The 27,050-nt window shown below is 49.8% G+C and overlaps 2 protein-coding genes, 1 long non-coding RNA gene and 10 other non-coding genes across 15 annotated transcripts; 8 read left to right on the forward strand and 5 right to left on the reverse strand.

Annotated features, from left to right (window-relative positions):
* Window positions 1-18: 18 nt before the first annotated feature.
* Window positions 19-4,276, reverse strand: LOC130705956 (uncharacterized). Its single transcript, XR_009006357.1, has 3 exons — window positions 4,111-4,276; window positions 3,476-3,551; window positions 19-2,255 (listed from the first exon to the last, which is right to left on the reverse strand). It is a non-coding gene; the product is annotated as an uncharacterized LOC130705956 (long non-coding RNA).
* TRNAI-AAU (transfer RNA isoleucine (anticodon AAU)) lies at window positions 664-737 on the forward strand. Its single transcript has one exon. It is a non-coding gene; the product is annotated as a tRNA-Ile (tRNA).
* On the forward strand, window positions 1,134-1,215 carry TRNAS-AGA (transfer RNA serine (anticodon AGA)). Its single transcript has one exon. It is a non-coding gene; the product is annotated as a tRNA-Ser (tRNA).
* On the forward strand, window positions 1,500-1,573 carry TRNAT-AGU (transfer RNA threonine (anticodon AGU)). The gene has a single exon. It is a non-coding gene; the product is annotated as a tRNA-Thr (tRNA).
* Window positions 4,277-4,503: 227 nt separating the features above from the next.
* Window positions 4,504-4,575, forward strand: TRNAP-CGG (transfer RNA proline (anticodon CGG)). Its single transcript has one exon. It is a non-coding gene; the product is annotated as a tRNA-Pro (tRNA).
* A 610-nt stretch (window positions 4,576-5,185) lies between these two features.
* Window positions 5,186-5,257, forward strand: TRNAD-GUC (transfer RNA aspartic acid (anticodon GUC)). The gene has a single exon. It is a non-coding gene; the product is annotated as a tRNA-Asp (tRNA).
* Window positions 5,258-5,612: 355 nt separating this feature from the next.
* On the reverse strand, window positions 5,613-5,684 carry TRNAG-UCC (transfer RNA glycine (anticodon UCC)). The gene has a single exon. It is a non-coding gene; the product is annotated as a tRNA-Gly (tRNA).
* A 605-nt stretch (window positions 5,685-6,289) lies between these two features.
* TRNAW-CCA (transfer RNA tryptophan (anticodon CCA)) lies at window positions 6,290-6,361 on the forward strand. Its single transcript has one exon. It is a non-coding gene; the product is annotated as a tRNA-Trp (tRNA).
* Window positions 6,362-13,198: 6,837 nt separating this feature from the next.
* On the forward strand, window positions 13,199-17,871 carry AURKB (aurora kinase B). Of its 3 annotated transcripts, none has more exons than XM_007166353.3 (9): window positions 13,199-13,282; window positions 13,610-13,681; window positions 15,101-15,203; window positions 15,313-15,367; window positions 15,616-15,807; window positions 16,108-16,246; window positions 16,355-16,503; window positions 17,216-17,390; window positions 17,564-17,871. In XM_007166353.3, the coding sequence occupies exons 2-9, from the start codon at window positions 13,634-13,636 to the stop codon at window positions 17,735-17,737; spliced, it is 1,035 nt and encodes a 344-aa protein (XP_007166415.1). In that variant the 5' UTR covers window positions 13,199-13,282; window positions 13,610-13,633; the 3' UTR covers window positions 17,738-17,871. The 3 variants fall into 3 exon arrangements, with proteins under 3 accessions (XP_007166415.1, XP_057393048.1, XP_028024344.1); XM_057537065.1 differs by having other exon boundaries at window positions 13,235-13,282; window positions 15,039-15,203; XM_028168543.2 differs by lacking the exons at window positions 13,199-13,282; window positions 13,610-13,681; window positions 15,101-15,203; window positions 15,313-15,367 and having other exon boundaries at window positions 15,670-15,807; window positions 16,108-16,256.
* A 5,441-nt stretch (window positions 17,872-23,312) lies between these two features.
* On the forward strand, window positions 23,313-25,135 carry BORCS6 (BLOC-1 related complex subunit 6). The gene has a single exon (XM_007166354.2). The coding sequence runs from the start codon at window positions 23,365-23,367 to the stop codon at window positions 24,418-24,420; it is 1,056 nt and encodes a 351-aa protein (XP_007166416.1). The 5' UTR covers window positions 23,313-23,364; the 3' UTR covers window positions 24,421-25,135.
* A 674-nt stretch (window positions 25,136-25,809) lies between these two features.
* On the reverse strand, window positions 25,810-25,883 carry TRNAI-AAU (transfer RNA isoleucine (anticodon AAU)). Its single transcript has one exon. It is a non-coding gene; the product is annotated as a tRNA-Ile (tRNA).
* A 402-nt stretch (window positions 25,884-26,285) lies between these two features.
* Window positions 26,286-26,359, reverse strand: TRNAT-AGU (transfer RNA threonine (anticodon AGU)). Its single transcript has one exon. It is a non-coding gene; the product is annotated as a tRNA-Thr (tRNA).
* A 247-nt stretch (window positions 26,360-26,606) lies between these two features.
* TRNAS-GCU (transfer RNA serine (anticodon GCU)) lies at window positions 26,607-26,688 on the reverse strand. Its single transcript has one exon. It is a non-coding gene; the product is annotated as a tRNA-Ser (tRNA).
* Window positions 26,689-27,050: the final 362 nt, after the last annotated feature.

Here is a 27,050-nt window from a genome sequence, read left to right on the forward strand (position 1 = left end):
CCATCATTTCAGCCCTTGTTTGCCACCAGTGCCAAAACTGGTTTGGAGAAGAGCTTCTGGTCCAGTCAAGTCAGGCCCTAAAGGGAGTAAATTGGGGTGTGGGGTGCAGGGTAGACAACATTGCTATGATGGCCTCAGTCAGCAAGGTTGGGCCCAGGAAGAAGTCAAGCCTGGAGTTGTTGCTAAGTATTGATATAAGGTGGTTATGGAGAGAGGGAAGCACCAAGCATTAGGAGGGGCGTGGGAGGAACTCGTAATGTGGAACCCCAGTCAAGGGGTCAGTGCTGTGGGTGTCCTGTGGGTCAGGCCTAAGGCAGATACTTGATCAACGCCATGAGACTGGCAGGAGTTCCTAGTCAGAACCTACAGAATTAGGGGTTGCAGGAGCAGTTATTTGGAGATGCTCATGCATTTGGCTGGTGTTCTGTCGTTTCTTTCCTGGGAGCTGCTTGCTAGATACAGGGGTAAGGCCTAGCCACACCTCCAAGCGCTGTACAGAGCACGTTCCTTCCTTTGCATTAGGGATCTCTTTTAGTTCGTATTTGAGAGGTCTTTGGATCATGGCTGCTGCCACACACCAAGGTTTTTGAGGACTTGAAAATGGATTTGTCTCTACTTCAGCGATACATATGTGAAGATTCGAAGATAAGAACCTTAGCATCTGGCCGGTTAGCTCAGTTGGTTAGAGCGTGGTGCTAATAACGCCAAGGTCGCGGGTTCGATCCCCGTACGGGCCAGTGGGGTTACTTTTATTCCCTCCCGTAGCCGGAAGTTTCCGACTGGAGCTAGTTTCTTTCCCAATCACAAACGACAGCGAACCCACTACTTTTCAAAACCTGAGTTGGTCGCTCACTCCACCGCTTGGAAGGGCGCTCTCTGGGCTGGGAGCGGCCGCCACGTCTACTCTTCCCTGGGAGCGCACTGTTGGAGGCTGGCGAGAGAATGGGGAAGATGCCGGGACAAGGATCCCAGAAAGATGGGGCGGGGCCGCGAGGGGAAGGTCGATTACAATTCTGTCCTCTGGTGTTCTCGCTGAACGGTCTCCTAACCCTGGAAGCGCGAAATTGTAGGAGGGATGGTGTTTGCGGAGCATGGAGACTAAGGCTTAGAGCGAGAAGTTTAAATACAAGCATGTAGTCGTGGCCGAGTGGTTAAGGCGATGGACTAGAAATCCATTGGGGTCTCCCCGCGCAGGTTCGAATCCTGCCGACTACGCGTCCTTTTCCTTCTCCGACGCGCACTACTAACTGCATTCTTTCTGTCCTAGATCTCACGGAGGATTAATCCGATCGGTGCCGCAGACATCCTCCAACCACGCACATCTAGCTAGGGTTGAGGTCTTTCATTTACATCTTTCAATATCCGGGGCAGCTCTTGAATGGACGTTTGACATCAAACATAATGATTTGTCAAAATTAATTTTAGAAAAATCTAAGTTGTGACCAACCTCCCGGCGGTATAGTTGTGTATATCCCTTCAGAAGTCCCTCTGGTGCCTTCGGCGCCGTGGCTTAGTTGGTTAAAGCGCCTGTCTAGTAAACAGGAGATCCTGGGTTCGAATCCCAGCGGTGCCTTTAATCATCCGACCCTGGGGGGAAGACCGTATCTGTTTTTGTCTTTGAATCCTTACACTCTAATGAATTTATCAACTGCTTTTAGACTAGAGTACGCAAGAGTTCCAGTTCCGCACTCATTTCCTGCTGAGAGGAACAGCCAGTTCCGGTAGACTGCTCCAGAAGCTTGCGCCGTGACCAGGGCGGGAAGCCAGCGCAGGGCTACTCCTTCCTTTGCAAAGCGGATGACACCCCGCTGGTGCTGGTGGGCCAGCCCTAGCAGCTGTCCCACTGCCTTGGTCCTACCCCAAGAACATAAGTCGGTTTGTTTTGTTTGGTTCTTCATTATAGTTCTTTTGGTTTGGGGCCTCAGAATTATATATGTATATATATTTTTACAAATAATTCTTAATTTAAAAAATCGAGGGAGGGGTGCGTCTTCTATACGCAGTTCCTGTACCAGGCCCTTCACGTATAGCTGTCTTCACGAGCTGGTAGTCAGGGTTAGGAATTAGCAGGAGATACCGCCTGGCATTGCACCATCTGGTTTCCTGCAAGAGGGCTCGAAAGGGCTGGGACCCTGCAGACTGAGTGGGAGTAGAAGAGAGCATAGTCCAGGTGGGGCCTCCAGAGAGCCCGGTGTGGAAGGGCAGAACACATTTCTGGAGCACTGAAGCCGGGTGTGTGAGAGTAGAAGTAAATGCTGCGGAGAAGGAGGCAAGAATTAGGATCCGTGGGCCGCTGACAGGGCCTAAACCTCCTTGGAAGTTAGACAGAAAGGTCTAGACACCATCCTTTGCCCGGGAACCACTGCAAGATGTCTGAGCACAAGTTTGGCTTGAAGGAATTGGTATATCGAGGTGACAAGTCAAGTAAGTGACACAGCACCACCGGGACCAGCTTTGTGCCAAGCACTGGGCTGCATGCTGTGCATTACCAAATGAATAAGGCAAACCCCTTTTCTCATAGGAAGGCACAGTCAGCCACAGTGCACCAAGGGCAGGGACAGGGCTCTGTGAGAACACGGACAAGAGAAGTGGCATCTCATCGGACCTGAGAGTGGAGAGTGATCAGGGGAGGCTTTCTGGAGGAGGCGAGCTACGTCTTAAAGACCACATGGAAATTTGCCTGTGTTCCATTCAACAACTCCATACTCTGTAACAACCATTATTCTAGGCCCTGGGAATACAGCAGGGAACAATAAGCACAACAAAAAACGTTTTTAAAAGTAAATTATGTCATATGCTAGATAAATGCTACACAGAAGAATAACATAAGGGATCAGTATAGGAGGGGAGAGAACTTTGGGGGGTTGGTTATAGAAATGTCAAAGACTTGCACCTGTGCAGCTACAGAGAGGTGGAGAGGAGGGGAAGAATTCGAGACATGTTTAGTATAAAAAACACTACAGGATTCAGTAACTGATAGGATGTGGAGTCTGAAGAAAAGGGAGAAGCAATTCAGGATGTTGCCAGGGTTCCACTTTAGGGAAGTGCTGAGGGGAAGGGTTACTACCTTCTCAAATTCACTCTTTCTCACCCTATCTCTTTCAAACAACTGTGATTGCCCAAAGTTATACCTTAGAACTCAATGTTTCCGTGTAAAGCTTTGACTCCTGTTAAAATGTAAAATACTTGCACCAAGGTAGAAACAACATCAGTTGTTTACGTCTTAGTTCTTGGATTCTAAAAGTGGGGTCCATAGATATTGTATGGATTTTTCTAGAAAAGGTGGCCACAGCTTTCATCATGTTTTATAAGGAATTTAGGCTTCCACCTCTGTGCAGATTAAGTGCGGGAGACCAGGTAAGACAGAGGTGACTAGAGACTTGGGGAAGGCTGGCGCCCAAGAGGAGGGAGATGGGAAATGGAAAAGGGTGGCAGGAGGGAGATGCCAGATCAGCCCTGAGCGCTCCTCACGCACCTGAAAGGCCTGGGACGCCGACAGGAAAGGATAGGCTGTCCTCTGCTGCCCTCCCCCGCCGTCTGGCCAGGGACACCTGGGAAAGAAAAGGCAAAGAGCTGAACCCTTCGCTGAACTCCCCTCCACCAAAGTATCTGTGGGTAGGGCCTTAAGAAGGGATGGGCCCACAAATCACACGACTGGGGTATGGAACAAGATGGTTCAGCCCAGAGATGCTACCGGGGGGTCGAGTTCAGGGGCCGATCAGAACCCTCCTGGGAAGACTCTCCAGAACAGGAACCGACCTGAGGGAACACGGTAGCTGGCAACTGACCCCACCAGATCCTGCCAGGACTCTTGGCGGCCCCCATGTGAGAGCACGGCGAGTGTATAAAAAAGCTTAGAAGCTCGCACAGTTTGGATAGCCCATCCCCCACCTGACCTCGCCAGCCACTCATCTCAATGACGCCTCCTGCGTGGGTCTTCTTGGCCCCAGGAATTATTCCCTCGCCTGGGCACTACCCTGCGGTCTAGGGAGACTGTGGGCTATCGAAGTGTCGGTCACTCCAGAAGGATGGACAGACGCAGGGACAGAAAGAGGGGCTGGTGTTCCCAGAGAGATCTCAGGACTCATTAATTTGTCCCCAACCAGGCACCTCTACCGCTAGTCTTCAAAGCTCTGCGCCGGGGGCTGGGTCCGAGGACGGCGGGCGGAGGCAGGAAGAGTCGAGACTCCGGACTACGGAGTGGCGCCAAGACAGTGACCGTACGGAGCGGGCACACGGGTGCTCGAGGCAGTCCTGGAGGGCTGCTCGGGGGCGAGGCCGAGACCACTCCCTCCCACTTCCCCGACGTTATTTCCTGGGAGGAGTCGGAGCTCGCGGCTCTGGAGCCGAGAGAGATTCCCAGACCCCAGCACCAGAGTACTGTGCGTCGGGGCGCGTGGTCCCTGACCGCGTGCCAGGATCAGGTCGCAGTGAATCACAGTCCTAGGACTGCAGAAAGCCTGGAACGACCTCTAAAGTCGTCCGCAGTCGTTACTATGTGTCGGCTCGTTGGTCTAGGGGTATGATTCTCGCTTCGGGTGCGAGAGGTCCCGGGTTCAAATCCCGGACGAGCCCTGCGTTTGAGTTTTGCGGAAACCAGAGCCCAATGTGATTGTTACTTGGAACGGCGCTGAGGAAGCTCGGCTGGAAAGTGATCAGCATGAACTGAGGGCTTGAAGGAGGTGTGCCGGGAGCTCTTTTGTTCTGAGTGGACACCCGGGTGGCAGGAAGAGGCTCGCAGCGCGCAGTCCTTCCCAGAGTGCCAGGAAGAGGGCAGGCACCTCCTGACATGGGCAAGACGCTCGCTTTCTGCTCCCCTCCTTCCCACTTGATGCTACTCCTCGGCCGCCAGAGCCTGGTTTCGGTTTGATTGATGTCCGTCAACTTACAGTAGTGGATGACAGTGAAACGGGTTGGGACCTATTTAGGGTTATGTCTGGGAGAGCCCCAGGACTGTCAGAATTCAGGTCTCTGCAGGCTTGGAGGCCGTCTTTCTCTCGGTCACTCCTGCTCGTTTTCGCCCTTCTGGGGCCTCGCGCTCAGTTATGGTCTAGAACATGTATAGGTTTGGGTCAGAATTTTTTAGCGGACGGAGGGACAGCATCCACAGGAGCCTCGCCATTAGCTCGCCGCGTTCGGTGAAGATAGCAGATCAAGCATTTGGAGCAGGTAGTGTTCGGCTGATTCCTCGTTAGTATAGTGGTGAGTATCCCCGCCTGTCACGCGGGAGACCGGGGTTCGATTCCCCGACGGGGAGAAGTATGAAGTCCCTTTTCTTACAGCCACTAAATCTTAACTTACTTCGGAAGTACCCATCCCGGGCCCTAGGATGAAGATAAAAAGGAAAGCAGAAGGAGAGGGATCGTTTGTTATGACTCTCAAGCTCACATTCTAAATTTCATGTTTGTTTTATTTCAAGTAACTCTTATTTTAAATGTGTGGCTAAATTAATTATTCTCTCCATTCAATAGGTTTATTAGCCATTATTCTCGCCGTTCAATAAGCTTATTAGACGCGTTCATTGACGATAATTTAAAAAACACAAGAAGGCAAACAGCAAAACACTGTCACCCACGTAATTCGGGGGCTGAAAGAAAATCTTGACGCTATCATGCGTTGGCCGGGAATCGAACCCGGGTCAACTGCTTGGAAGGCAGCTATGCTCACCACTATACCACCAACGCCCCGCTTATCGCGGTTGTTTATTGAAGTTCCTAAATACTGAGTTAGGTCTACAGGGTCGTGGCTTGAGTTATAATGAGTCAGGGCCTAGGCGAGCAACGGACGAAAGCGACGCCGACACGGAAGTAACGGGTGCAGTGTGCGAGGTACTCACGTGTGAGCGGCGCTTGGCTCCCGGCACCGCCAGTGAGCTCCAGCCACCACGCGAGGGACTGTTTGATTATACCCAGTCTACAGACGAGGAAACCAAAGTCAAGAGAAGCCAAGTAGGGGAAGAGCTGGAATTAAATCTAAGATTTATCCAGGGCGCCAGATCTGCACCGACACTTTATTAACCCCCAAAATAAATCTCAAACACATGAAGTAATTTCTCTGTTGAGTAGCTCAATGTGTACCGAGGTTAAAGAATTGGGCCTTAAACCAAGTGCGTCTAAACCCAATTTGTCCAGAGGATGGTTAATCCCTTAGTGCGCGCGCGCATCTTGCCCACTGACGGCTCGGAGAACCGCTCTGACAAAGGGCCGGGCGGGGCCTGAGAATAAAACTCCGCCCCTTGATGCTGATGATGCATCTGTTCACGAGGTCCGTCAAACGGTGGCTTGGGGAAGGCCTCGTGGCGCAACGGTAGCGCGTCTGACTCCAGATCAGAAGGTTGCGTGTTCAAATCACGTCGGGGTCAAGGGGTTATTTTCAGTAGCTGGATAGCTTTGCATGTGAGATTCTTTTTCGGGAAAGAAAGAAAGGAACCTTGTGTTATTATATGAAAAAAAAAAAAAAAAAAAGGAACCTGAGTGTTTCTGGGATTTTTTTTCCCTAAAGTATCTGAGTTTTCTACTAAAATACAAATTTTGGAACTTTTATTTTCATCTTACTGTTTCCATTAAATCAACCAATTAAAATAATAATACCTTTAATCTCATAGATATTTTAGATATCCTAACACAGAAATTGTTCATAAACAGTCACCAATTCTTGTTCCGAAAATGTATTTTGGAGCAATAAATGTTCTTTATTGAAAAGAATGTAGCAATAATGAATAACGTTAAAGTAATAATGATAATTCATAATCCTCCTAAACTAGTGATTTAATTTTTGGCAATTTAAGTTCCACTTGCCAGGGGTGTCCATAATCTTGTACTCCAGTATTTTCACTTATCATTGTAATAGGAATAGGATTCTATTATCGTTATAATTTTAATGAACATCTGACTTCAAGGACAATGCTGTAAGTTATTAAGCAATTCTTCTAAAGTTAGACATTCTGGTTGTCTGGTGGTTATCTGCATTTTTTTCTCATTATTTAAAGTGTTACCATGTACATCCTTTTTTTTTGGCCTCTGCTGAATTTGGTCTATGACATGAATTCCTGAAACTCCAGTTCCAGGGTTAAAAGTTCCCCTTAGCTGAACAGCTAACTGTACTGCTGTCCAAAAGATTGTTACTTTTTCAACTAAAAGCGATCTTTCTTTTTTTCTTTCGTTTCCTCTCTTTTGAAAAAACAATTATGTTTCCATTACCGTGTTGTTGTATTCAGTTCAATTTCTTTTTTTTTTTTTTTTTAATTTTATTTATTTATTTATTTATAGCTGTGGTGGGTCTTCGTTTCTGTGCGAGGGCTTTCTCCAGTTGTGGCAAGTGGGGGCCACTCTTCATCGCCGTGCACGGGGCTCTCACCATCGCGGCCTCTCTTGTTGCGAAGCACAGGCTCCAGACGCGCAGGCTCAGCAATTGTGGCTCACGGGCCCAGTCGCTCCGCGGCATGTGGGATCTTCCCAGACCAGGGCTCGAACCCGCGTCCCCAGAATTGGCAGGCAGATTCTCAACCACTGCGCCACGAGGGAAGCCCTTTTTCTTCTTTTCTTTTCTTTTCTTTTCTTTTTTTTTTTTTTTTTTTTTTTTTTTTTTTATGACTTAATCATCTCTGATGTTCCCTCCATGCGGTAGAACATAGGGGTATTAAATACAAATATTTTGTATTTAATTTGCGTTACATACAAATATTCTCCAGACTTCACTGCCGTCACTAGAAGCCCAGAGCTAAGTGTATTTTTGCTGCTTCCGGTATATTGAAAAAAAAAAAACAACGAAGAAATTTAAGCCATCACTCCACAGGCCTTGTCTTTCCCAGTGGGGAATTTCTTCCTTGACATCTCTTTCCTTAACTAATAGCGCCCTTGTTAGTGTCACAGGCTTGGGTTGCAGGAGAGGAATTTGGGCCTTCTCACCACAGCGCACAAAGAATCTGTGCCTCGCCTTCCCCTCCTCTCCCTAGTCCCAGGACCGCCTTCTGCCAGAGTGGTCACTGTGTTACGTGTGTCAAGACTGAGGCTGACAGTCCGCCAGCCTTTGTTGCAGAAGCCAAGTGTGCTCGATGTGAGAACCGCTGATGACTTAGCAAGGAGACAGCTCAGGAGCGTTATTTTCGCTCATGGTTAGTACCATGACCTAACGGGGAAGGAGTGTGAAGCTGGCAGTCGGTAATCCTGCATCCCCTCCTCGGTGTCCACCCAGAACAGGGCCCCTTTAAGGAGATACAAAATAGTAATTTTCTCATTCTATCTTTCCTTCTACATTAAAAAAAATTTTTTATTCGAGTATAGTTGATTTACAATGTCGTGTTACTTTCTGCTGTACAGCAAAGTGAGTCAGTTATACGTATACATATATTCACTCTTTTTTAGATTCTTTTTCCATATAGGCCATTACAGAGTATTGAGTAGAGTTCCCTGCGCTATACAGTAGGTCCTCGTTAGTTATCTGTTTTGTATATGGTATTGTGTATATGTCAATCCCCCTTCTGCCCCCAACCATAAGTTTGTTTTCTACGTCTGTGACCCTATTTCTGTTTTGTAAGTAAGTTCATTTGTATCATTTTTTTTTAGATTCCACATATAAGCAACATCATATGATATTTATCTATTGCTGCACTTTTTTTTTTTTTTTGGCCACGCTGCCCTGCTTTCAGGATCTCATTTCCCTGACGAGGGATTGAACCCGGTCCAGGCAGTGAAAGTGCCGAATCCTAACCACTGGACCACCAGGGAACTGAGAGACTTACTTTTAACTAGTCTGTGTAAATTTTATCATGTTCATGTATATTTAAAAACCAATACATCAACAGAATGGATAAATCTCACAAACATAATGTTGAATCAGAAAAGTCAGGCGCCAGAGAATATATATTGTGTGATCTCATTTGCATAAAGGTCAAAACAGGCAAAACCAGTATGTGGGTTAGAAGTCAGGACAGTGGTTACTCTTGGGACAGGGGGGGAGTGACTTGAAAAGAAGGCTGGGGGTCCTTCTGGGGTGCTGGAAATATTCTGTTTCTTGATCTGGGTGCTGGTTACCCAGAGGTGTTCACTTTGTGAAAATTTGTCCAGCTGTACATTTTCCATTATGTACACTTCAATAAAACATTTTACGATGCATCAGAAGTGTCGTGTAGAGGCTTCTTGTCCCGCCACATGGGCAGGGGCACTGTCCCTGCTGATCCAGTCCCTGAGGATGCACACATGGACCTGGAGGGGGCCTCAGGCCTCAGTCTCAGTGGCAGGGATGTTTGGTCCAGGCCTGCAGTTTGTACCAAAGAGGAACACTTGGGCTCTAATGGCCAAGAGCAAACCCCAGCGATGATGTTTGACCTGGGAATGCTCAGGAGGAGTCTGGATGGAGGAGAGCAGCCAGGTCTTGATGTACCTACTCAGCTCATCAGCGTTGCCTCAGGTTTACCTTGAGGAGGACAACTTAGTGGGGAGACATGGGGAGTATTGGCTAGGCTCCTCCAACAAGGCCCTTCCAGAACCTTCTGAGTCTACTACTCCTCGTCCCTGGAAGGGGCTTATTGGCTGACGATGAGAATTCATGTCTTGAAATTTCTTTGTGGGGGAGGGGGGAGAGGGGAGAGGGGAGAGAGGGGAGAGGGGGAGGGAGGACTTCCCTGGTGGTCCAGTGGTTAAGGCTCCACGCTCCCAAGTCAGGAGTCCCGGGTTCAATCCCAGGTCAGGGAAATAGATCCCCTCATGCATGCTACAACTAAGACCCAGCATAGACAAGTAAATACATTTCCTTGGGGGATATTCCATTATCAGAAATAAAAGGACTGACATGTGTGCCTAACAAACATTACGGTATCCCAGCCATCCAGCCTGACCTTTGGAACACGCTACATTCTGACCCTTCCCAGTCACTGGAAAATTCTACTCCCACAGCTCTGGGAGTAGAATAGTGACAATTTCCCCTCAAGGACACCTCTCAATGTTCCTTGGCCAGTAGCCAGAATCCCCAATCTAACAGGAACTGGGAGGCAAAAAGCAAAGCAAGAGGAAAGAAGAAAAGAGTTAGACCTGGGCGAATTTGCTGATTTACATCTTTATAAACCTGGGGAATCCCTGTGGGAGAGTGGTTGCTGAGCTTGCCTCACCAAAGAGAACAGACCGCAGTTTTGGATGGCGCTGCACTGGAGGTAGATTGCTGGTACTCAGTGTGGCCCACAGACTGGTGTCACTTCATGAACTGTTACTTTTATGTCCAAGCTGAGTATAGAATTTGAGAGCTACGTATTTAAAAACTCTTACAGCATTTGTCAGAGTACTTTTATAAACGTTGGTTATAACCAAAAAAAAAAAAAAAAAAAAAGTGAGCTTGTTATTTTTATATTTTTTAGATTTCATTTGTCAAGGAACTCATTTTTATTGTATTTAATAAAAGTATCAATCTCTGATAGATTGACAATAATTAAGGCTGGTTCTTCCCTACAGATCGTTTGAGGAGCACTGGGGTAAATAACAGAGATTTTGTTCACTAACTTGAACAGGCAGCTGATAGTTGCCTAGCTGCTAGAACAGATAGGTTTTGTTTTGCTTTGTTTTTTGTGAATAATGCAAATCTCAATTTTATGCTGGCCCATCAACTATTCCTGAAAGGCCAAATGTCTTCTGACATAATGTGCAAGTGGGAATTTAAAGACTCCAGGGGACAGAGATACTGTATGGGATCTAACAGGCATATCCCACCCATGCACTGTGTCCCTGACAGGTTCTAGAAAAGTCTCCCTTCACTAGATTATGAGGCATAAAGTATACTGCAAGTGACAGGATTTTTATAAAGCTCTTCATTAGCTAGTCACTCTATGCCAAATATGTTGATAAAGGCACAGAAATTGAAATGGGCTCCTTGATCTTGGGAAGTGGGGTTGGGCTGACCCTGAGTGAAAACAGCACTGTACCTCCAGTGGCACATGCCTATTTCTACCACCACACCCCCGATCTGCTTTAACTGTAGGGGCTGGAATAGATACTCACGGTTACCAGCCTCCTTTGCAGTAGTCATGTGACACAGTTCTAGGCAAGGAGATATCTACTGTGAACTTTTTTTTTTTGGCTGCTCCTTGGGACTTGTGGGGATCTTACTTCCCTGATCAGGGATCAGACAGGGTCCCATGACAGTGAAAGCACCGAGTCCTAACCACTGAGCAGCCAGGGAATTCCCATATTGGGAACTTTTAGAAAGGCTTCTGCTTTTCCTGATAAAAGAGACAGAGACTGTTGGAATCCATCTTGCAATCGTAAGGGAAAATGTTAAGAGAATCACGGAGAGGCCAATTCAGACCTCTAACATTGTTCAGTTCCTGAGCCAACTATCTACTTTCTGATTTCTTGTTATGTAAGAGAAAATAGATGTCTACTGTTTATGCCATTGTTAACTGAGTTTCCTGTTACTTGCAGTCAAAAGCATTGTGAACTGATCTAGAAACCCATTAGGACTTATTTCATTTACATTGGGTTGAATCATATGAAATTGGTATTTTCTGTAGGTCAGAATGATTGACTGTCAGTAGTTTTGCATCATTCAACCCAAATGACTGCAAACACTCTAGGTCTGTAGATGTGTGTCAGTTAGTATGCTTTTAACAGCAAATAACAGAACTCTTAACTCAATGCATTAGAGAAGGAGACCTATCGGGTCATGGAAGGAAATGGCTGAGATAGGCATCCAGAGGTTCAACACTGTCATCAAGTTCTCGGGTTCTTCCCAGGCCTCTCTTCTGCCTTCTACAATGTCAGCTTCATACTCAGCCTGCTGCCGGCAGGAGCACCACAACCAGCAATGCAGGCTATGTGCTTTCTTGTCCAGTTCCAGCAGGAGAAAAGGAGCTTCTGTCCAGCATTCTGGACAAGAATCCTAAAATTCCCACTAACTGACTCACTAAGGTCACATGCTTATCCCTGAACCAGTGACCATGATCCCAGAATAAAGGGTGTTGACTGGTATAAATCAGACAGGGTCCACTCCTGGACCTGGGATGGGGTCAGCTTCCCTCTCAGACCCACAATAACTCTAGTTGCTTTCAGGAAGTGGGAATCGCTGGGAGAATGGATGCTGGCTAGATAACCACAAAGTCCTCTACAACGTGTCTCCATCAAGTTAGCGATTTGGGGTTGGCAGCAACAGAAACCAACAACACAGAATGGGGAGACAGGTGGTTCCCTAAAGCAAAGTTAGAGTGTTATTATTAGATGAAAGATGAAGGGTGCTGGACAGGCAGTATTTACAAATATCCACTAGTTATTTCATAGAAAGTCCCAAAATCTATTTATTTAACCCAATAATGAAATTTGGCGTCGGAAAGAGCAGAGAAGGCAGTGCGGCAAGAAGGAGACAAGTGAGAGTGGGTCCAAGCAATTTGGCCTTGGTCAGGGGACCTGCAGAGAAAGGTCCTCTGGTAGAAAATTCTTATTAGGAATGTGAGTGAAAGACTCAAAGAACAAAATAATAATGACATAAGAATAAACGCACACGAACTACCCTGGTGGTGCAGTGGTTAAGCATCCTCCTGCCAATGAAGAGTACACAGGTTCGAGCCTTGGTGGGGGAAGATCTCACGTGCCCCGGAGCAACTAAGTCCGTGCGCCACAACTACTGAGCCTGTGCTCTGGAGCCCACGAGCCACAACTGCCGGTGCCTAGAGCCGTGCTCCGCAAAAAGAGAAGCCACCACAATGAAAAGGCTGCGCACCAGAAAGACCCGATGCAGCCAAAAAAACAAAAAAAACCCACAACACTGTAAATCAACTATATTTCAATAAAAGTTATTTAAAACTTAAAAAAAAGAAACACACATGCAAACGAACAAGCAATAAAACTTGAATAGGGAATCTTAGTATATCAAGGCATTTAAATTCCCTTGGGAATGGTGCAGTTTGTTTAACAAATGATGCTGGCATAACTGGCTCTCTGGCAGAAAACAAAGTTAAAACCTAGTTCATACATACACACAAGGATAAATTCCAGATATATCGATGACTTAAATTTTAAAAACAAAACAAAACAAAACAAAAAAACCCATGAGACTATTTCGGGGGTCGAGGGAAACTTTCCTAAGCAGGAACCCGAGCTGCCCCGGCGCTCGCATTCCACCTTTTCCATTGGGCCCCTAGGGCTACGTAATGGGACACCCAGCCAATGAGGACTGGGCATGGGCGGCGTGCTCAGCCAATGGGGCCAGGGCGGGAGATTTGAAAGGACCTCTGCGTGGGGGCGGCTGGGCAGGTTCAGTTGTTTCCCAGCGGCCAGGGAGGTGGCTGTGCCGCCGGCTCCAGGTGAGCTGTCTTCCTTTCGGGGACCTTGCGCCGGGAGAGGCCAGGTGATCCGGCAGGTCGGGGGGTCCGTTGGGCGGGCCCGCGCGCACTCTGCCGGGCTGCTGGTTGCTCTAAAGTGGAGAGAGGGTCCTCCTGGAAAGGGGTGAGGCCGGTAGCAGGGCTGGGGCAGCGAGGTGAGCTCCGGAATGCGCCCTGATGAGGCCAGCTTGTAAACCTGCTCTCTTTCACCAGCCCCAGACAAGCGCTTCCGGCTAGATCTGTCCGACCCCTCACTCTCTCTCTCCCTTTTTTCTGCTGCTCACGGCTCTGCTTCTCTTCTCTGCCCAGTTCCCTCCCCCTTCCCTTCTAAGGATGGCGCAGAAGGAGAACGCCTACCCCTGGCCCTACGGCAGGCAGACGGTAAGGGCTTTCCCACTTCCCCTCCCCCCACCCGCGTGGCGAGGTTCCGCTTGCAGATTTGAGGTCCTGCAGAGGGCGATCCTCTTACCACTTTCTTCCCGGCTTTGCACCAGTTTATGGGCCCCAGTCTGGTCATTTGTAGCCACATCCTATCAGGTGCTGCCAGCTTGAGTTTGACCAGCCTGTGAGGACCTCTGCAGAGCTGAGCCTATTTGTCACATCCAGATGACATCTGGGACTGAGCAGGCAGGGTCTGGCCTTTTGGCCATGATTCCCAACCCTTGTCCTGAAAAAATAGGCTAGGCAGGAAATAGAAATAGACTCTGGAAGGATTTAGATGAGTTTATAAGTTTAAAAGGTCCAGGACAAGTCTAAATTAAGAATTTAGAATTTATTTCAATGACTGGTGTGAAGTAAGCATTCAATGGCTTTATTTTCCAGTTGTCCCAACACCTTTCGCTGAAGAGTCTACCCTCTGATTTGAAATGCTACCTTTATTATATATATTAAATTCCCACATATATGTGGATCTATTTCTGCACTCCATTTTGTTCAACTTGCTTATTTGTAAATTCCATGCTAATATCACTGTTTGAAAACAGGTCTGTAGGGGCACTGAGGCTTTCTTCCTCACTTGGCTAAAGAAGAAAGAAGGGGCCCTGCATGGGCTTTGCTCTCTGTTTGTGGAGCTTGAGTATCCTGGGGGGTCCGTATGTCCCCTTGTCCACCAGCTGCCTGCCTGGTGAAGCTCTGAATGAGGCTGTCAATAGTGGAGGCTGAATGAGAAAACATTGTCGTGCCTACACTGGTCACTCCTAAAAGAAAGGGGTGTATATTACTCAGAAGTTGAAAGTGAAAAGTGGTCCAGGGCCATTAGAGCAGCCCTCAGTGTCCCTAAAGCCTGTTGTTGCAAAGGGGTAAATACTGAGATTTGCTGAACACTCAAGGCCCCAAGGACCTTATCTGAGACTTAACAGACTGAGCTTAGGGGACCATGAGAATACCTCTGTGCTAAAACTCCTTGAATTGTGTGTGTTCATTACCCCGGTCTGTACTGCCCCCTGGGGTGGGGGGCTGGGTGAATGAGTGGTGTTATGGACAAGACTTTGAAGGTTGGACAACCTTGGGCCTGAGAATGTGGAGTGGGCCAGGGCCAAAGAGGTGAGAGGTTAGGTGTGAGGGTAAGTCCTTATCTTAGGCTGACTTAGGTTGTTTATTAATAACTCATTTTATATGGGGCTCTGAGCAGAGTCTTGGGTCTGAGTAGCAAAATTGTGGTCTCAGTGTTCCTCTTTGAACTGGGGATGGCGTAGGTGGGTGGGTGGCTTTATAGCAAGTCCTGAAATGCTGCTTGTAGCACATTCCAACCCGGTCACTGGGATAAAGACACCCTCAGAGCTCCCCCGTGGTCCTTCTCAGGCTCAGTCTGGCCTGAACACCCTGCCCCAGAGAGTCCTCCGGAAGGAGCCTGTCACCCCATCTGCGCTTGTCCTCATGAGCCGCTCCAATGCCCAGCCCACAGGTAACTAGGACAAGGGGAGGGCATCGACCTGAGGGGACTAGGGTCTGGGGAAGGTGGACGGGGATGAAAATGTCAAAGGATGGCCTCAATCTCCCTGTTCTTTCCTTAGCTGCCCCTCTCCAGAAGGTGGTGGAGAACAACAGTGGGACCCCCAACTTCTCAATGTAAGCGCCCCAAGCCTTGGGGTGGCCAGAGATGGGGAGGGACAGTGAACAGGTAGGAAATGGGGGAGGTAGAAGGTAAGGGCAGGAGGAGTAGGGAGGCAAGAAAGCCTGATCCAACCTCAGCTCCCCTGGAAGAGAAACAAGGCTGCGGGCAGGATGGGCTGAGGTGCAGGGAGAAGGCAAACACCTCAGAGGACCGACTAACCGGTACTCAGCTGCCTACCACCCCCCCCCACACCCCCCAACAGGCGTTCCTTCACAATCGACGACTTTGAGATTGGGCGTCCTCTGGGCAAAGGCAAGTTTGGAAATGTGTACTTGGCTCGGGAGAAGAAAAGCCGTTTCATCGTGGCGCTCAAAGTCCTCTTCAAGTCTCAGATAGAGAAGGAGGGTGTGGAGCACCAGCTGCGCAGGGAGATCGAGATCCAGGCCCATCTGCAGTACGGGTCAACACCCTTCGCGCCGGAGTGCCCCTGGCGCCTCAACCCCCGGCTCCTCTTCCAATCCCCCCATAGCCGGACTGTCTTCTCTGCAGCTGTGGTCAGGCAGCCCCAAGGAGCTCTCAATCCTGGCCAGAGCCTTGAACCCAGAAAGCCGCGTCCGGTTCCCCCTTAGCACCGCCAGCCTGGTGTCCCCTGCCTGGCCCAAGCTTGACCCAGTTTGCCGCAATGGGACCTGTCATCTTTCCCATTTCCTTATGCCAGGATGCAGCCTGATGCTTCCTCTGTCTCCTCTCCCAGGCATCCCAACATCTTGCGTCTGTACAACTATTTCTATGACCGACGAAGGATCTACTTGATTCTGGAGTATGCCCCCCGGGGGGAGCTCTACAAGGAGCTGCAGAAGAGCCGCACTTTTGACGAGCAGCGAACAGCCACGGTCGGGGCGGGTGGGCACCTGGGGCACCGGCCGGGGGCTGGAGGCTGGGGGGACGCTGCTCGCAGCCCGAAGTCCATCCTTGTCTGACTGCCTGTATCGGCCCCCCAGATTATGGAGGAGCTGGCAGATGCTCTGATATACTGCCACGGGAAGAAGGTGATTCACAGAGACATAAAGCCAGAGAATCTGCTCTTGGGGCTCCAGGGAGAGCTGAAGATTGCCGACTTCGGCTGGTCTGTACACGCCCCCTCCCTGAGGTATGGTGGGCCAGGAGGCCAGCCCTGGGTGTGAGGCTGGGACATTCAAACTAAAACCACTCCAGATCTTGTTACCCAGAGACATTTTGGGTTGTTCTCATGTAAATATACAGACGCAGCAATATCTTTACAAAAATAGGAGACTCTCTGGGAATCCCCTGACGGTCCAGTGGTAAGGACTCAGCGCTTTTACTCTTTTGGCCCAGGGTTCAATCCCTGGTTGGGGAACTAAGATCCTGCCAGCCATGCAGTGCGGCCAAAAAAACAAAACCAAAAATAGGAGACTCAGTTTTGCCACCCAGGTTTCTCACTTTAAATATATTGGAACCTTCTTGCCATATCACTGAGAATACTCCCACATCATTTTTAATGGCTTCATAGTATTGCATAGTAGAGATGTAACCTGATTAATGTAAGCAGGATGTGCTTGATGGACATTTGAGACTTTTCCTTTAATTCTAAGGTGAACATTGCCCTCATTTCTGATTATTTTAACATACAGCCCTCAGTGTGGAAACGCAGAGGCAGTGTGTAAGCCCACCTCTGGGGCTTTAGTGTATGTCTTCACCCCACTCCTACCCCAAAGGCTCCGTCAGAGCCTGGTTGGAACACTCCCCTGGCACATCCTGGGGTCTCTGGGCTCCCCGTCAAGCTTCAGGGAAAGGAGAGAAGGTCTGGATCTGGGATCCCTGCCCACTCACCCCCCCTCCAGGAGGAAGACAATGTGTGGCACCCTGGACTACCTGCCCCCAGAGATGATTGAGGGGCGCACGCACAACGAGAAGGTGGATCTGTGGTGCATTGGAGTGCTCTGCTACGAGCTGCTTGTGGGAAACCCCCCCTTCGAGAGTGCTTCCCACAACGAGACGTATCGGCGCATCGTCAAGGTGGGAGGCTAGCCCCAGGTGCCTGGCCGGGGTCTGTGCTGGCCCAGGGGCCAGGGGCAGGGAGTGGGCATATCGTAGTTGTGGGGCTTACGTCACTTGCCAAATAGAATGGGCAGTGAAGGGAAGGCAGCCAGGATGAAAGCTGGGGTCCTCCTTCTCCTTTACCTCTGCAGGTGGACCTGAAGTTCCCCCCTTCCATGCCTGCGGGAGCCCAGGACCTTATCTCCAAGCTGCTCAAGCACAACCCCTCAGAACGCCTGCCGCTGGCTCAGGTCTCAGCCCACCCTTGGGTCCGGGCCCACTCCCGGAGGGTGCTGCCCCCCTCTGCCCTTCAGTCTGTCCCCTGAACTGTCCCTGTCATTTTCTCAGTTGTGTCTGTATGTCTGTATATGTGTAGTTAGGAGAAGGGGTCCCTGGCCTGTTCCCGCATCTGTCTTCTACCTCCTCTTTATTTAATAAAAGCTGAACCTTTTTGTACTGATGAGTGTAGATGTTTACAGGTGGAAATTGCTGTGAACAAAGCCATCACCTATGGGGAGGAGGCTAGGGAGTTGCCCATGCCGGGTGCCAGGATTGGCATTGCATCACCGCCCCTGGGAGCACCCTGCCCTCTCAACTCTAACCCCCACCTGGTCAGCTCCACCCCACCCCCAAGTCTTTTCTTTCCCCTGCTCTGACTCCCAGACCTGGGGATGCTGGGGACCTCAGCTCCACTCTGCTATACCTGCACACCAGCCATCTCTGCCCACCTTCTCTTACTACTTGCTCTTAGTTGACCACTATTCTTTCCCTCTTCTGGTTCACTCCTGCCGACCCAGGAGCAATTGAACATTGTTGTACCCAGAAGTTGTTTGTTTTTCTGCTCTGATGAGGACCTAGCACAGGAGTGAATAGAAGCAGTAATCTTGTTCCTAACCTAAGGTTTAAGGTTTCGCTGCTAGATATATGATGCTTGCTGTAGATTTTTTTTTTTTTTTTTTTAAGGATTTTCTTATTTATTTATTTATTTATTTATTTATTTATTTTTGGCTGTGTTGGGTCTTCGGTTCGTGCGAGGGCTTTCTCCAGTTGCGGCAAGCGGGGGCCACTCTTCATCGCGGTGCGGGGACCGCTCTTCATCGCGGTGCGGGGACCGCTCTTCATCGCGGTGCGGGGACCGCTCTTCATCGCGGTGCGCGGGCCTTTCTCTATCGCGGCCCCTCCCGTCGCGGGGCACAGGCTCCAGACGCGCAGGCTCAGCAATTGTGGCTCACGGGCCCAGCTGCTCCGTGGCATGTGGGATCCTCCCAGACCAGGGCTCGAACCCGTGTCCCCTGCATTAGCAGGCAGATTCTCAACCACTGCGCCACCAGGGAAGCCCCTTGCTGTAGATTTTTAATACATGTCCTTTATCAGGTTGAGGAAGGCCTGGTCACTTCCTAGTTTGCTAAGGGTTTGGGTGTTTGTTTTGGGGTCGCCACAACAGCATGCGGGATCTTACTTCCACGACCAGGGATCGAACCCGCGCCCCCTGCAGTGGAAGCGTGGAGTCTGTTGGGGTTTTTTTGAATCATAAATAGGTGTTGACTTTCACCTAATGCTTTTTCTGCATCTGTTGATTATTTGCTCTTTTAAGCCATGTGGTGAAGAACATCAATAAATGTTTTTATTTTCATCTCAGTTACTCGTGCTATATTCAATTCCGAGGGTTGCTGTAACAAATTACCGCAAACTCGGTGGTTTAAAACAACAGAAATGTATTCTCTTGACAGTTCTGGAGGCCAGGAGTCCACAGTCAAGTTGTCTGCAATGCCATGCTCCCCTCAAAGGCTCTAGGGGAAAGTCCTCCCTTGCCTCTTCCAGCTTCAGGTGACTCTGGGCACTTCCTGGCTTGTGGTTACATCACTCCAATCTCTGCTTCTGTCTTCACACAGCCTTCCTGTCTTCTCTCTTTTCTCATCTGTGAAAGCTGGGGTCCTCCTTCTCCTTTACCTCTGCAGGTGGACCTGAAGTTCTTATAAGAACACTAGTCATTTGATTTATGGCTCACCCAGATAATCCAGGATAATATTGTCTCACGATCCTTAATTACATCTGCAAAGACCCTGTTTTCCAAAAAACATTGCATTCATAGGTTCCAGAGGTTAAGACACACACATATCTTTTTTGGGGCTACCATGCAACCCACTACATATGCCCATAGATTAAAGCAACTGAATGATGTTATAAGGCTTAAAAAAAAACACCAAAAACCAACAGTCTGGGCTTCCCTGGTGGCGCAGTGGTTGAGAGTCTGCCTGCCGGTGCGGGGGACGCGGGTTCGAGCCCTGGTCTGGGAGGATCCCACATGCTGCAGAGCGGCTAGGCCCGTGAGCCACAATTACTGAGCCTGCGCGTCTGGAGCCTGTGCTCTGCAACAAGAGAGGCCGCCATAGTGAGAGGCCCGCGCACCGCGATGAGGAGTGGCCCCCGCTTGCCGCAACTAGGGAAGGCCTCGCACAGAAACGAAGACCCAACACAGCCATAAATAAATAAATAAATAAATAAAAGATCTACTCTTAAAAAAAAAAAAAACCAACAGTCTGCCCATTTCTCTCTCCCCACAGACAGCCTATTCCAAATCCTTTTACGGTTTTGTTTTGTTTTTGGTATTTACCATGTATTTCCAAATCACAGGCTTCTGTTGCTACTTCTTAAGTTTTCAGTTTGAGGCTCTATTGTTTTCCTGCTACAAAATGTACAGATTTCATTCTTTCACTCCACTGCCACCATACACATGTGCATTTTCTGTGTCTACATCTTTCTGATGTAGTTATATCAAAATTTTGGTTAGATTTATTCGTTTGACAATAGTTATTGAGTGCTTTCCACAGTCCAGGCACTGTTCTAGAGGCAGGGGAGTGAATAAATAAGAAAAAGAAAAAATCCTCTGAGCTCAGGAAGGTTGCAAATCTAGAGGATCAATGTCAGTATCCAGTGTGTATGTTATGACCATGAGATGCCAGCCAAACTGACTCATGACATTCTATACCTTTCTTTTGGAATAGATGTCCCTGAAGTCAATAGCCTGTGTCATTTTCTCACCCCCTCTTAACAGATCACACCTCCAAATTCTCCCCCAGCCTGAGCACTTAAAGTTATCAACAGTCATCAAAGTGTCACTTCATTGCATCATATGGGCCTGAGATGGAGTATGAAAGGTTAAAAAAAACCCATTCTTAGCTCATAGGCCATATAAAAATGGGTGGAGAGCTGGATTTAGCCCACAGGCCATGCTTTGCTGACCCCTAATGTAGTGGACACTGTTGCTCCCCCATAGCCCCTCCTCCGTCCTCCATTGTGTTGCTGCTACTTCAGTTTGGAGGGAACTGACCCACCTCTAGCTCCAGGAGGAGCCTAATTGTTCTAACCTAATCAGTTAATTCTTCAATCACCTTGCCAGAGTGATTGCTTCCAAATACCAAATCCTAAGTCAATAAGACATGGTATCACCCTGACCAAAGTGACTAAATTGGGCATGTGAACCAGTTTAGGCCACTGAGATGTGACGAGAGATTAACTGGGGCTCTTGGGAAAGATGCATCCTTGTTCTTCTGTGAGGTCTAATGGAAGCTAGTCCTTTCTCCCCTTCTGGAAGGTATGGGAGTATATCAGCCAGGGCTTCTGGTTGCATGCAACAAAAAACAATTCAGGTTCATTTAAGCAGAAACAGACCTTATTACGAGCATCCTGGGTAATTCATAGAATCTCTAAAAGGACTAGCCTTGGAGTCTACAGAGTCAGGAAAACTTCCACTGCAGAAGTGGTCCAGTAGAGCATGGTGGAGCCTTAGCCATGTGCTAGGGAAGCTGGGAAAGTGACTGCTTGGTATTCCAGCTTTTGTAGTGGGAGATGGGCTCTGCCTAATGAGGTGGGAGAGTCCTCAAACATTGGGATTCAGATCCTGGGAGGCCCAAGAGAATGACAAATGATCGCAGTTTATGGACTGAATATTTTTGTCTCTCCAAAAATTCATATTTGAAGTTGAAGCCCTAACTCCCAATGTGATGGTATTTGGAGATGGGACCTTTGGAGGTAATTAAGTTTAGATGAGGTCATGAGGGTGGGGTCCTCATCATGGGATTGGTGTCTTTATAAGAAAAGGCCAGAAAGCTAGCTCTCTCTCTCCATCATATAAGGACACAAGAAGGTGGCCGTCTGCTAGCCAGGAAGAGAGACCTCACCAGGAGCAGAATCAGCTGGCACCTTGGACTCACAGCCTCCAGAACTGGGAGAAAAAAAAAAAGATTCTGTTAAGACACCCAGTTTATGATATTTTGTTATAGCAGTTCAAGCAGACAACTATAATCCCCAAAGAATGACAAATGACATAGTGCCACCATGAGGAAGCCCACTTGGGATAAAGCTATTCCCTCAGAAAGAAACCAGGCTGTTCATGACAGCCTTAGGGCACTGAATGCAGGCTTCTCTGACACCTTAAGACCATTATTGTATGACAATAAATTCCCCTTGTTTTTGTTTGTTTGCTTTTGATTCAACTTGTGTTTGATTCAACTTGTGTTTTCTGTCACCTGCTGAATACAGAGCATCTGCTTGCTGAGGAGTAAAAGGAAGACAAGGTGGGGGGTGTCATTCCCAAAGAGAGGGGGAGAAGCTTACAGTAGACCATTGGTCTCATGCTGTATTAGTCAGGGCTCTGGGTGCAAGTGACAGAAACACATCTTGAATGAGTTCAAGCCAAAAAGGGGAAATTAATGGCTTAGGGTCATTTAATTAATAAATATTTATTGAGCACTACTATACGCTAGGTACTGTTCTAAGCACTGGGGCTACAAATGAGAACAAAACCGACAGAAAGTCTTACCCTCATGGCACTTACATGAGCAAGTAAGCAAAATATATAGTATGTCAGATGGTGATAAGTGCTCTGGAGAAGAGGTAGGGAAGGGAGTTGGGGAATTGCTGGAGAAAGTGGTTGAAATTTTAAACAGACTGTAAGGGGAGGCCTCACTGAAAAGATAACATTTGAATAAGGACTTGAAGGAGAGAAGGGAAGGAGGAATATCCAAGGTGAAAATTTTTCTTGGTAGACCCAGCCTCAAAAAAAGGGGAGGGCGGGAGGGGAGTTGCAAGAGCAAGTGTAAATCCCTGAGGGGGCAGCATGTCTGTCTTGTCACAGGAACTGTGAGGAGGCCAGGGCGGCTACAGCAGGACCAGTGAAGGGAAGAGAAGGAAGAGATGAGATCAGAATGGTACCAGGGCTCTGATCTTCAGGGCCATTAATTTACTGAATATTTTACGTAGTGGCAAAATCACACACCATCCTCCAAGAGGAGAGAGACTCAGACCTGGAGGGGGCAGGAGACAGAGAACAGAGTGCCAAATACACAGGAAAGCCCTTAAGCCCGCTTCGCTGTCCACTGTGAGTCGCTCTGGGCAATTTCATCTGCTCGGTCTGTTAGCCGAGGACGATGGAACGAACCATTCAAGCTCTGCTGAGAATTCTGGTTTCATCCTTCCTGATCAACTAGTTGCGGTTGAATCCCGACGGTCCAAGCAGGATATACTACTTCCATCCCAAAACCCTCCTAGTAACCCCAATTCTGGTCCGCACTAGAAGTGTTTGTTAAGCAGCAATTGTGGGCGTGACAATTGTGGGCGGAAAGAGCCCTAGCCCCGCCCCCGGAGGACTCCGGCATTTCAGGATCTTCCCCTTTAAGATCCGCCCCCTCAACTTTTTGAAAGGGCGGGGCGACGAGCGCAGCTGTCACCTCCTTCTTTCCACCCCGCTGGCTCTCACGTGCGTTCAGTCGTTCAATAACAGCTCCTCTCCTGGGACTTCCTGGTTGCCGGGACCAATCAGAGTGTTCTTCCCGTCCTGACCATTGTGAGCCCGAGGCCAATCGGCGCGCCTCTACAACGCCCCTTAAAGGCGCCGCCAACGCCTCCCGAGCCGGGGCGAACCAATTCCTCGGCTCCTGCCCCCAACTGCAGTATGGAGTCGCCCCGGGGGCGGCCTGGGCCCGAAGCAGGCCTTTTAGCTCTGGGGAAACAGCAAGCCGCGATCATCGGCGGCGGCCCGGACCGAACGGCCTCTGAGCCGCCCTCAGGCCTCCGGTTGTCCGAGGAGGAAGAGGCCGAGAACGTTGGGGGCGCGAGCCGCATCCCCAGGGCGTCCCCGAAGACTTCGAGCTGCAGCTTCGTCCACCCTCCGGAATGGGAGGCTCCGGAGGAAGAGCCGGGCCGCGGAGGGACGCCTTCTGGAGCAGGGAGCAACCGGGGGGCGCCGGGTCCCGAAAACGACCCGCATGCATCCTCCCGGCGCAAGGAGCCCGAGGACAGGCCTGCATCCGAGGGCGTCTGCCGTCGAGGAAGCCCTGGAGGCGGCGGGTTGGATGTTGAGCAGGAGAAGGAAGATGACGATGAGGCGGCGGCAGCCAGCAGGGCTGGCCGTTCCTTCTCCAGCCGCCTTCAGGACAGCCGCAGCCTGGACGGGTTGAGCGGGGCGTGCGGCGGCGCCGGGTCCTCAGGGGGTGCAGAGTCTGGCGCGGGTGGCGGGCGGCGCGCCACTATCTCCAGCCCGCTGGAGCTCGAGGGCACGGTGAGCCGCCATGGCGACCTCACCCACTTTGTCGCCAACAACCTGCAACTCAAGATCCGCCTGAGCTGCGCCCCTCAACCCCCGCCCCCTGCCCCTGCGCGGCCCTCTTCGGCGCCCCCACTCACTCCGGCCATTCCTCCCATCGACCCCGACGTGCTCCGGGACCTGGAGAGGCTGAGTCGGGAGCTGGGCGGCAGGGTAGACCGTCTGCTTCGCGGGCTGGGTGGTGCGGTGCAGGAGCTGACAGCGCTGAGCGTGGGCTGCATCCAGACCTACCGTGATGCCGTGGACTCCCTAGGCGAAGCTGTGGACATGAGCATCAAGGGCATGTACACCCTGCTGGCGCGCTGTGAGGAGCTGGAGAGGGCTCTGCAGCCAGTTCAGGGACTGGCGCGCCAAGTCCGGGATATCCGACGCACCCTGGAGGTGTTGGAGGCCCTGTGCAAGTGACCGGGAGGGCAGGAGAGGCCTGGCAACGCCAGGGTCCAGCAGGATCCTAAGGACTCTTCAGGGAGCCCTGGTGGGACTTGCCCGCCGAGGGGAGGCCTGTATATTGGAGGCTCTTCCAGATACATTTAGCAGGCCCGCGACCACTAGCTGGGCCTTATGCAGGTGTACACGGGGAAGTTCTAAAGCTTCTCCTGGTGGGTGGGGATGATGCTCTGCTTCTATTCAGTTGGCCATCTGCAGCTACCTTGTTCTCCCAACTCTCTTCCCTAGTTAGAGCACCATCTCTGGGAAGCCAGGGCTTTAGGTCTGGGCTTGAGAGACATGACTGCCATATGTTCTCAAGAAAGGAGAACAGTGGAGGCTCCAGCCCCACTGTGGCCACCCTGACCTCCAGTGGTCACATCTCAGGTGCCAGGGGCTGTGGGAGCTTGAGGGATCCTTGGCCACACACCATGCAGACAAGGATGCACACTTGCAGATGGATAACCCACTGCTTCTGCCCTCTGGCCCCCTGCCCTCCCACTTCCCCAGCCATAACCTGGGTGGAGCTAGAAGGAATGTACTGCATGGTAGAGGGGGTGAGTTGGGAGGGGTCTCACTGCTCTCAGGGTTCAGATAGAATTGTTGCTGGGTTTGAAGCCCACCTGTTGTGGAGTGTTCTAATCAGTTTTGGCTTTCTGAGTTTTTGTGGAATTAAAGTGCTGCTGCTGCTAAGGCTGAGACTGTGTCTGTGTGGGGTTAAGGGATTGATGAGCCAAAGGTATGGGCATGAGGGTCAGTCTTTTCGTGGAGTTTTCTTGGGGCCAGTGCTGCGAGTGGGGTGGGGGTCCCAGGCCACATGGGGAAGGATATGGTTCCTGCTCCTGAACAGCAGAACGGAGGGGAAATATAAGACACAGATACGGGCTCAGAGACCCAGTAAAAGCAGAATCAGAAGCAAGGTGATTCAGAAGAGAAAGGGAAGGGGTCGTCTTCTCAGTTCCTGAAGAGGTCAGGCAGGGACTGGGCAAACTGGACATCTTGGCTCTGGAGAAAGACTGGAAATACTTGCTAGCTCCTTTCTTGACCCCATTTCTCACACTCTGCTGATCAGTGCCACATGTATGGTCTGAAACAATCTTTGTTACAATCCCTGGCAGCCTTCCGTTTACAGTCACGTAGTAAATTCCAGGAGCCCCCCGTTATGGTCAGGAGATTTGGAAACAGAGATCACAGAAAGAGATCAAGTTTCCTTAAACTTTTCTCCTCTCTCAAGACACTATGACTTGGAAAGTATTTAAACACGTTTCTCTTTGGGGTGTGAAAAGTTCCGGGATTAGGAATGCTCCACAAGCCTTCCTAAGCAACAAGAAATTAGCAGTACAAATTTTCAAAACAGCGTTAGGCTACTGGCCCGTACGGGGATCGAACCCGCGACCTTGGCGTTATTAGCACCACGCTCTAACCAACTGAGCTAACCGGCCAGCTGATAGTGGGCTCAAAAAAATGAATCTATGTAAAATACAAATTACTGATCAGTCCTGTCTTCAGGAAAATTTCAATATGGGTAAGATTGTTTTGGGAGACAGGAAAACAGAATACGAAAACTGAATCATTTATCATTTCGGGAAGCAACATCCAAACCAAAACACTGACAAGCACAGATAATGCCACTCTATGGTGCTTGATCGGCAGATCGAGGTGCAAACATACAGCTTAAGACTGACAACATGCACGAAGCGTTGACGCACACAACCGGAAATAGAAACGGCCGCCGGATAGCAACTGGCAGATTCCCGAAGAGATGTGGAAAATTATGTATATAAGCGCCAGATGCCCACAGCTCTTTCCTCGCGGCGGTTTGCAAAAGTAACCAACACTTTCGGAGGCACCGCTGGGATTCGAACCCAGGATCTCCTGTTTACTAGACAGGCGCTTTAACCAACTAAGCCACGGCGCCCGACTTAAGTAGCTTTCCCCCTTGTTTCCCTGGCCAGGTCAGTTTCATGGCAGGTGACTGAATGCCAGGGTGACTTCCTCACCAACCTTTGGCCGTACTTGAAAACAGGGTAGAAGGCACGAAATCCGCGGCTGTAACCGAGAGAGGGTGAAGGGGCGACACAGAAATTGAATCCTGGCAGACCGAAGGTAAGAAGAGAAATTCTTGGATTATAAAAAATCGAAGGAAGGCCGCGGCAACCGCAAACCGACGAGGATGGGATTCGAACCCACGCGTGCAGAGCACAATGGATTAGCAGTCCATCGCCTTAACCACTCGGCCACCTCGTCGACGGCTAAACGGCTTAGGATCTCTTCTCTGGGGTCTGGACTCTTCTCAGAGTAAGCGTGAGCCCGACTACGTCGCGAAGGGAGGTGCGTCCCGAGAGATCCCGCCCAGCGACTCGCAGGGCTCTGGTTGCCGAGCGACCTTCTTGCTTGCGCCAGCGCCCGACCCTCTGGGTTGAGCGGTACAGAGCGTGCGTCAGTCCTCAGGAGACCCGCTATCCGCCCAGATTTACAGTACCCGGATCTACCACAAAAACTACCGCGAGATCATTGCGCTCTCCCGACGGGGCGACTAGGCACTTCGAGCCAGGACCCTCCCCTTCCGGCCCCTACGAAGTGCTTCTTTTCTGACTTCCGCGATGGGG

This window comes from Balaenoptera acutorostrata, chromosome 20 (genome assembly GCF_949987535.1).
Source record: "Balaenoptera acutorostrata chromosome 20, mBalAcu1.1, whole genome shotgun sequence".
Taxonomy (NCBI): Eukaryota; Metazoa; Chordata; class Mammalia; order Artiodactyla; family Balaenopteridae; genus Balaenoptera; species Balaenoptera acutorostrata.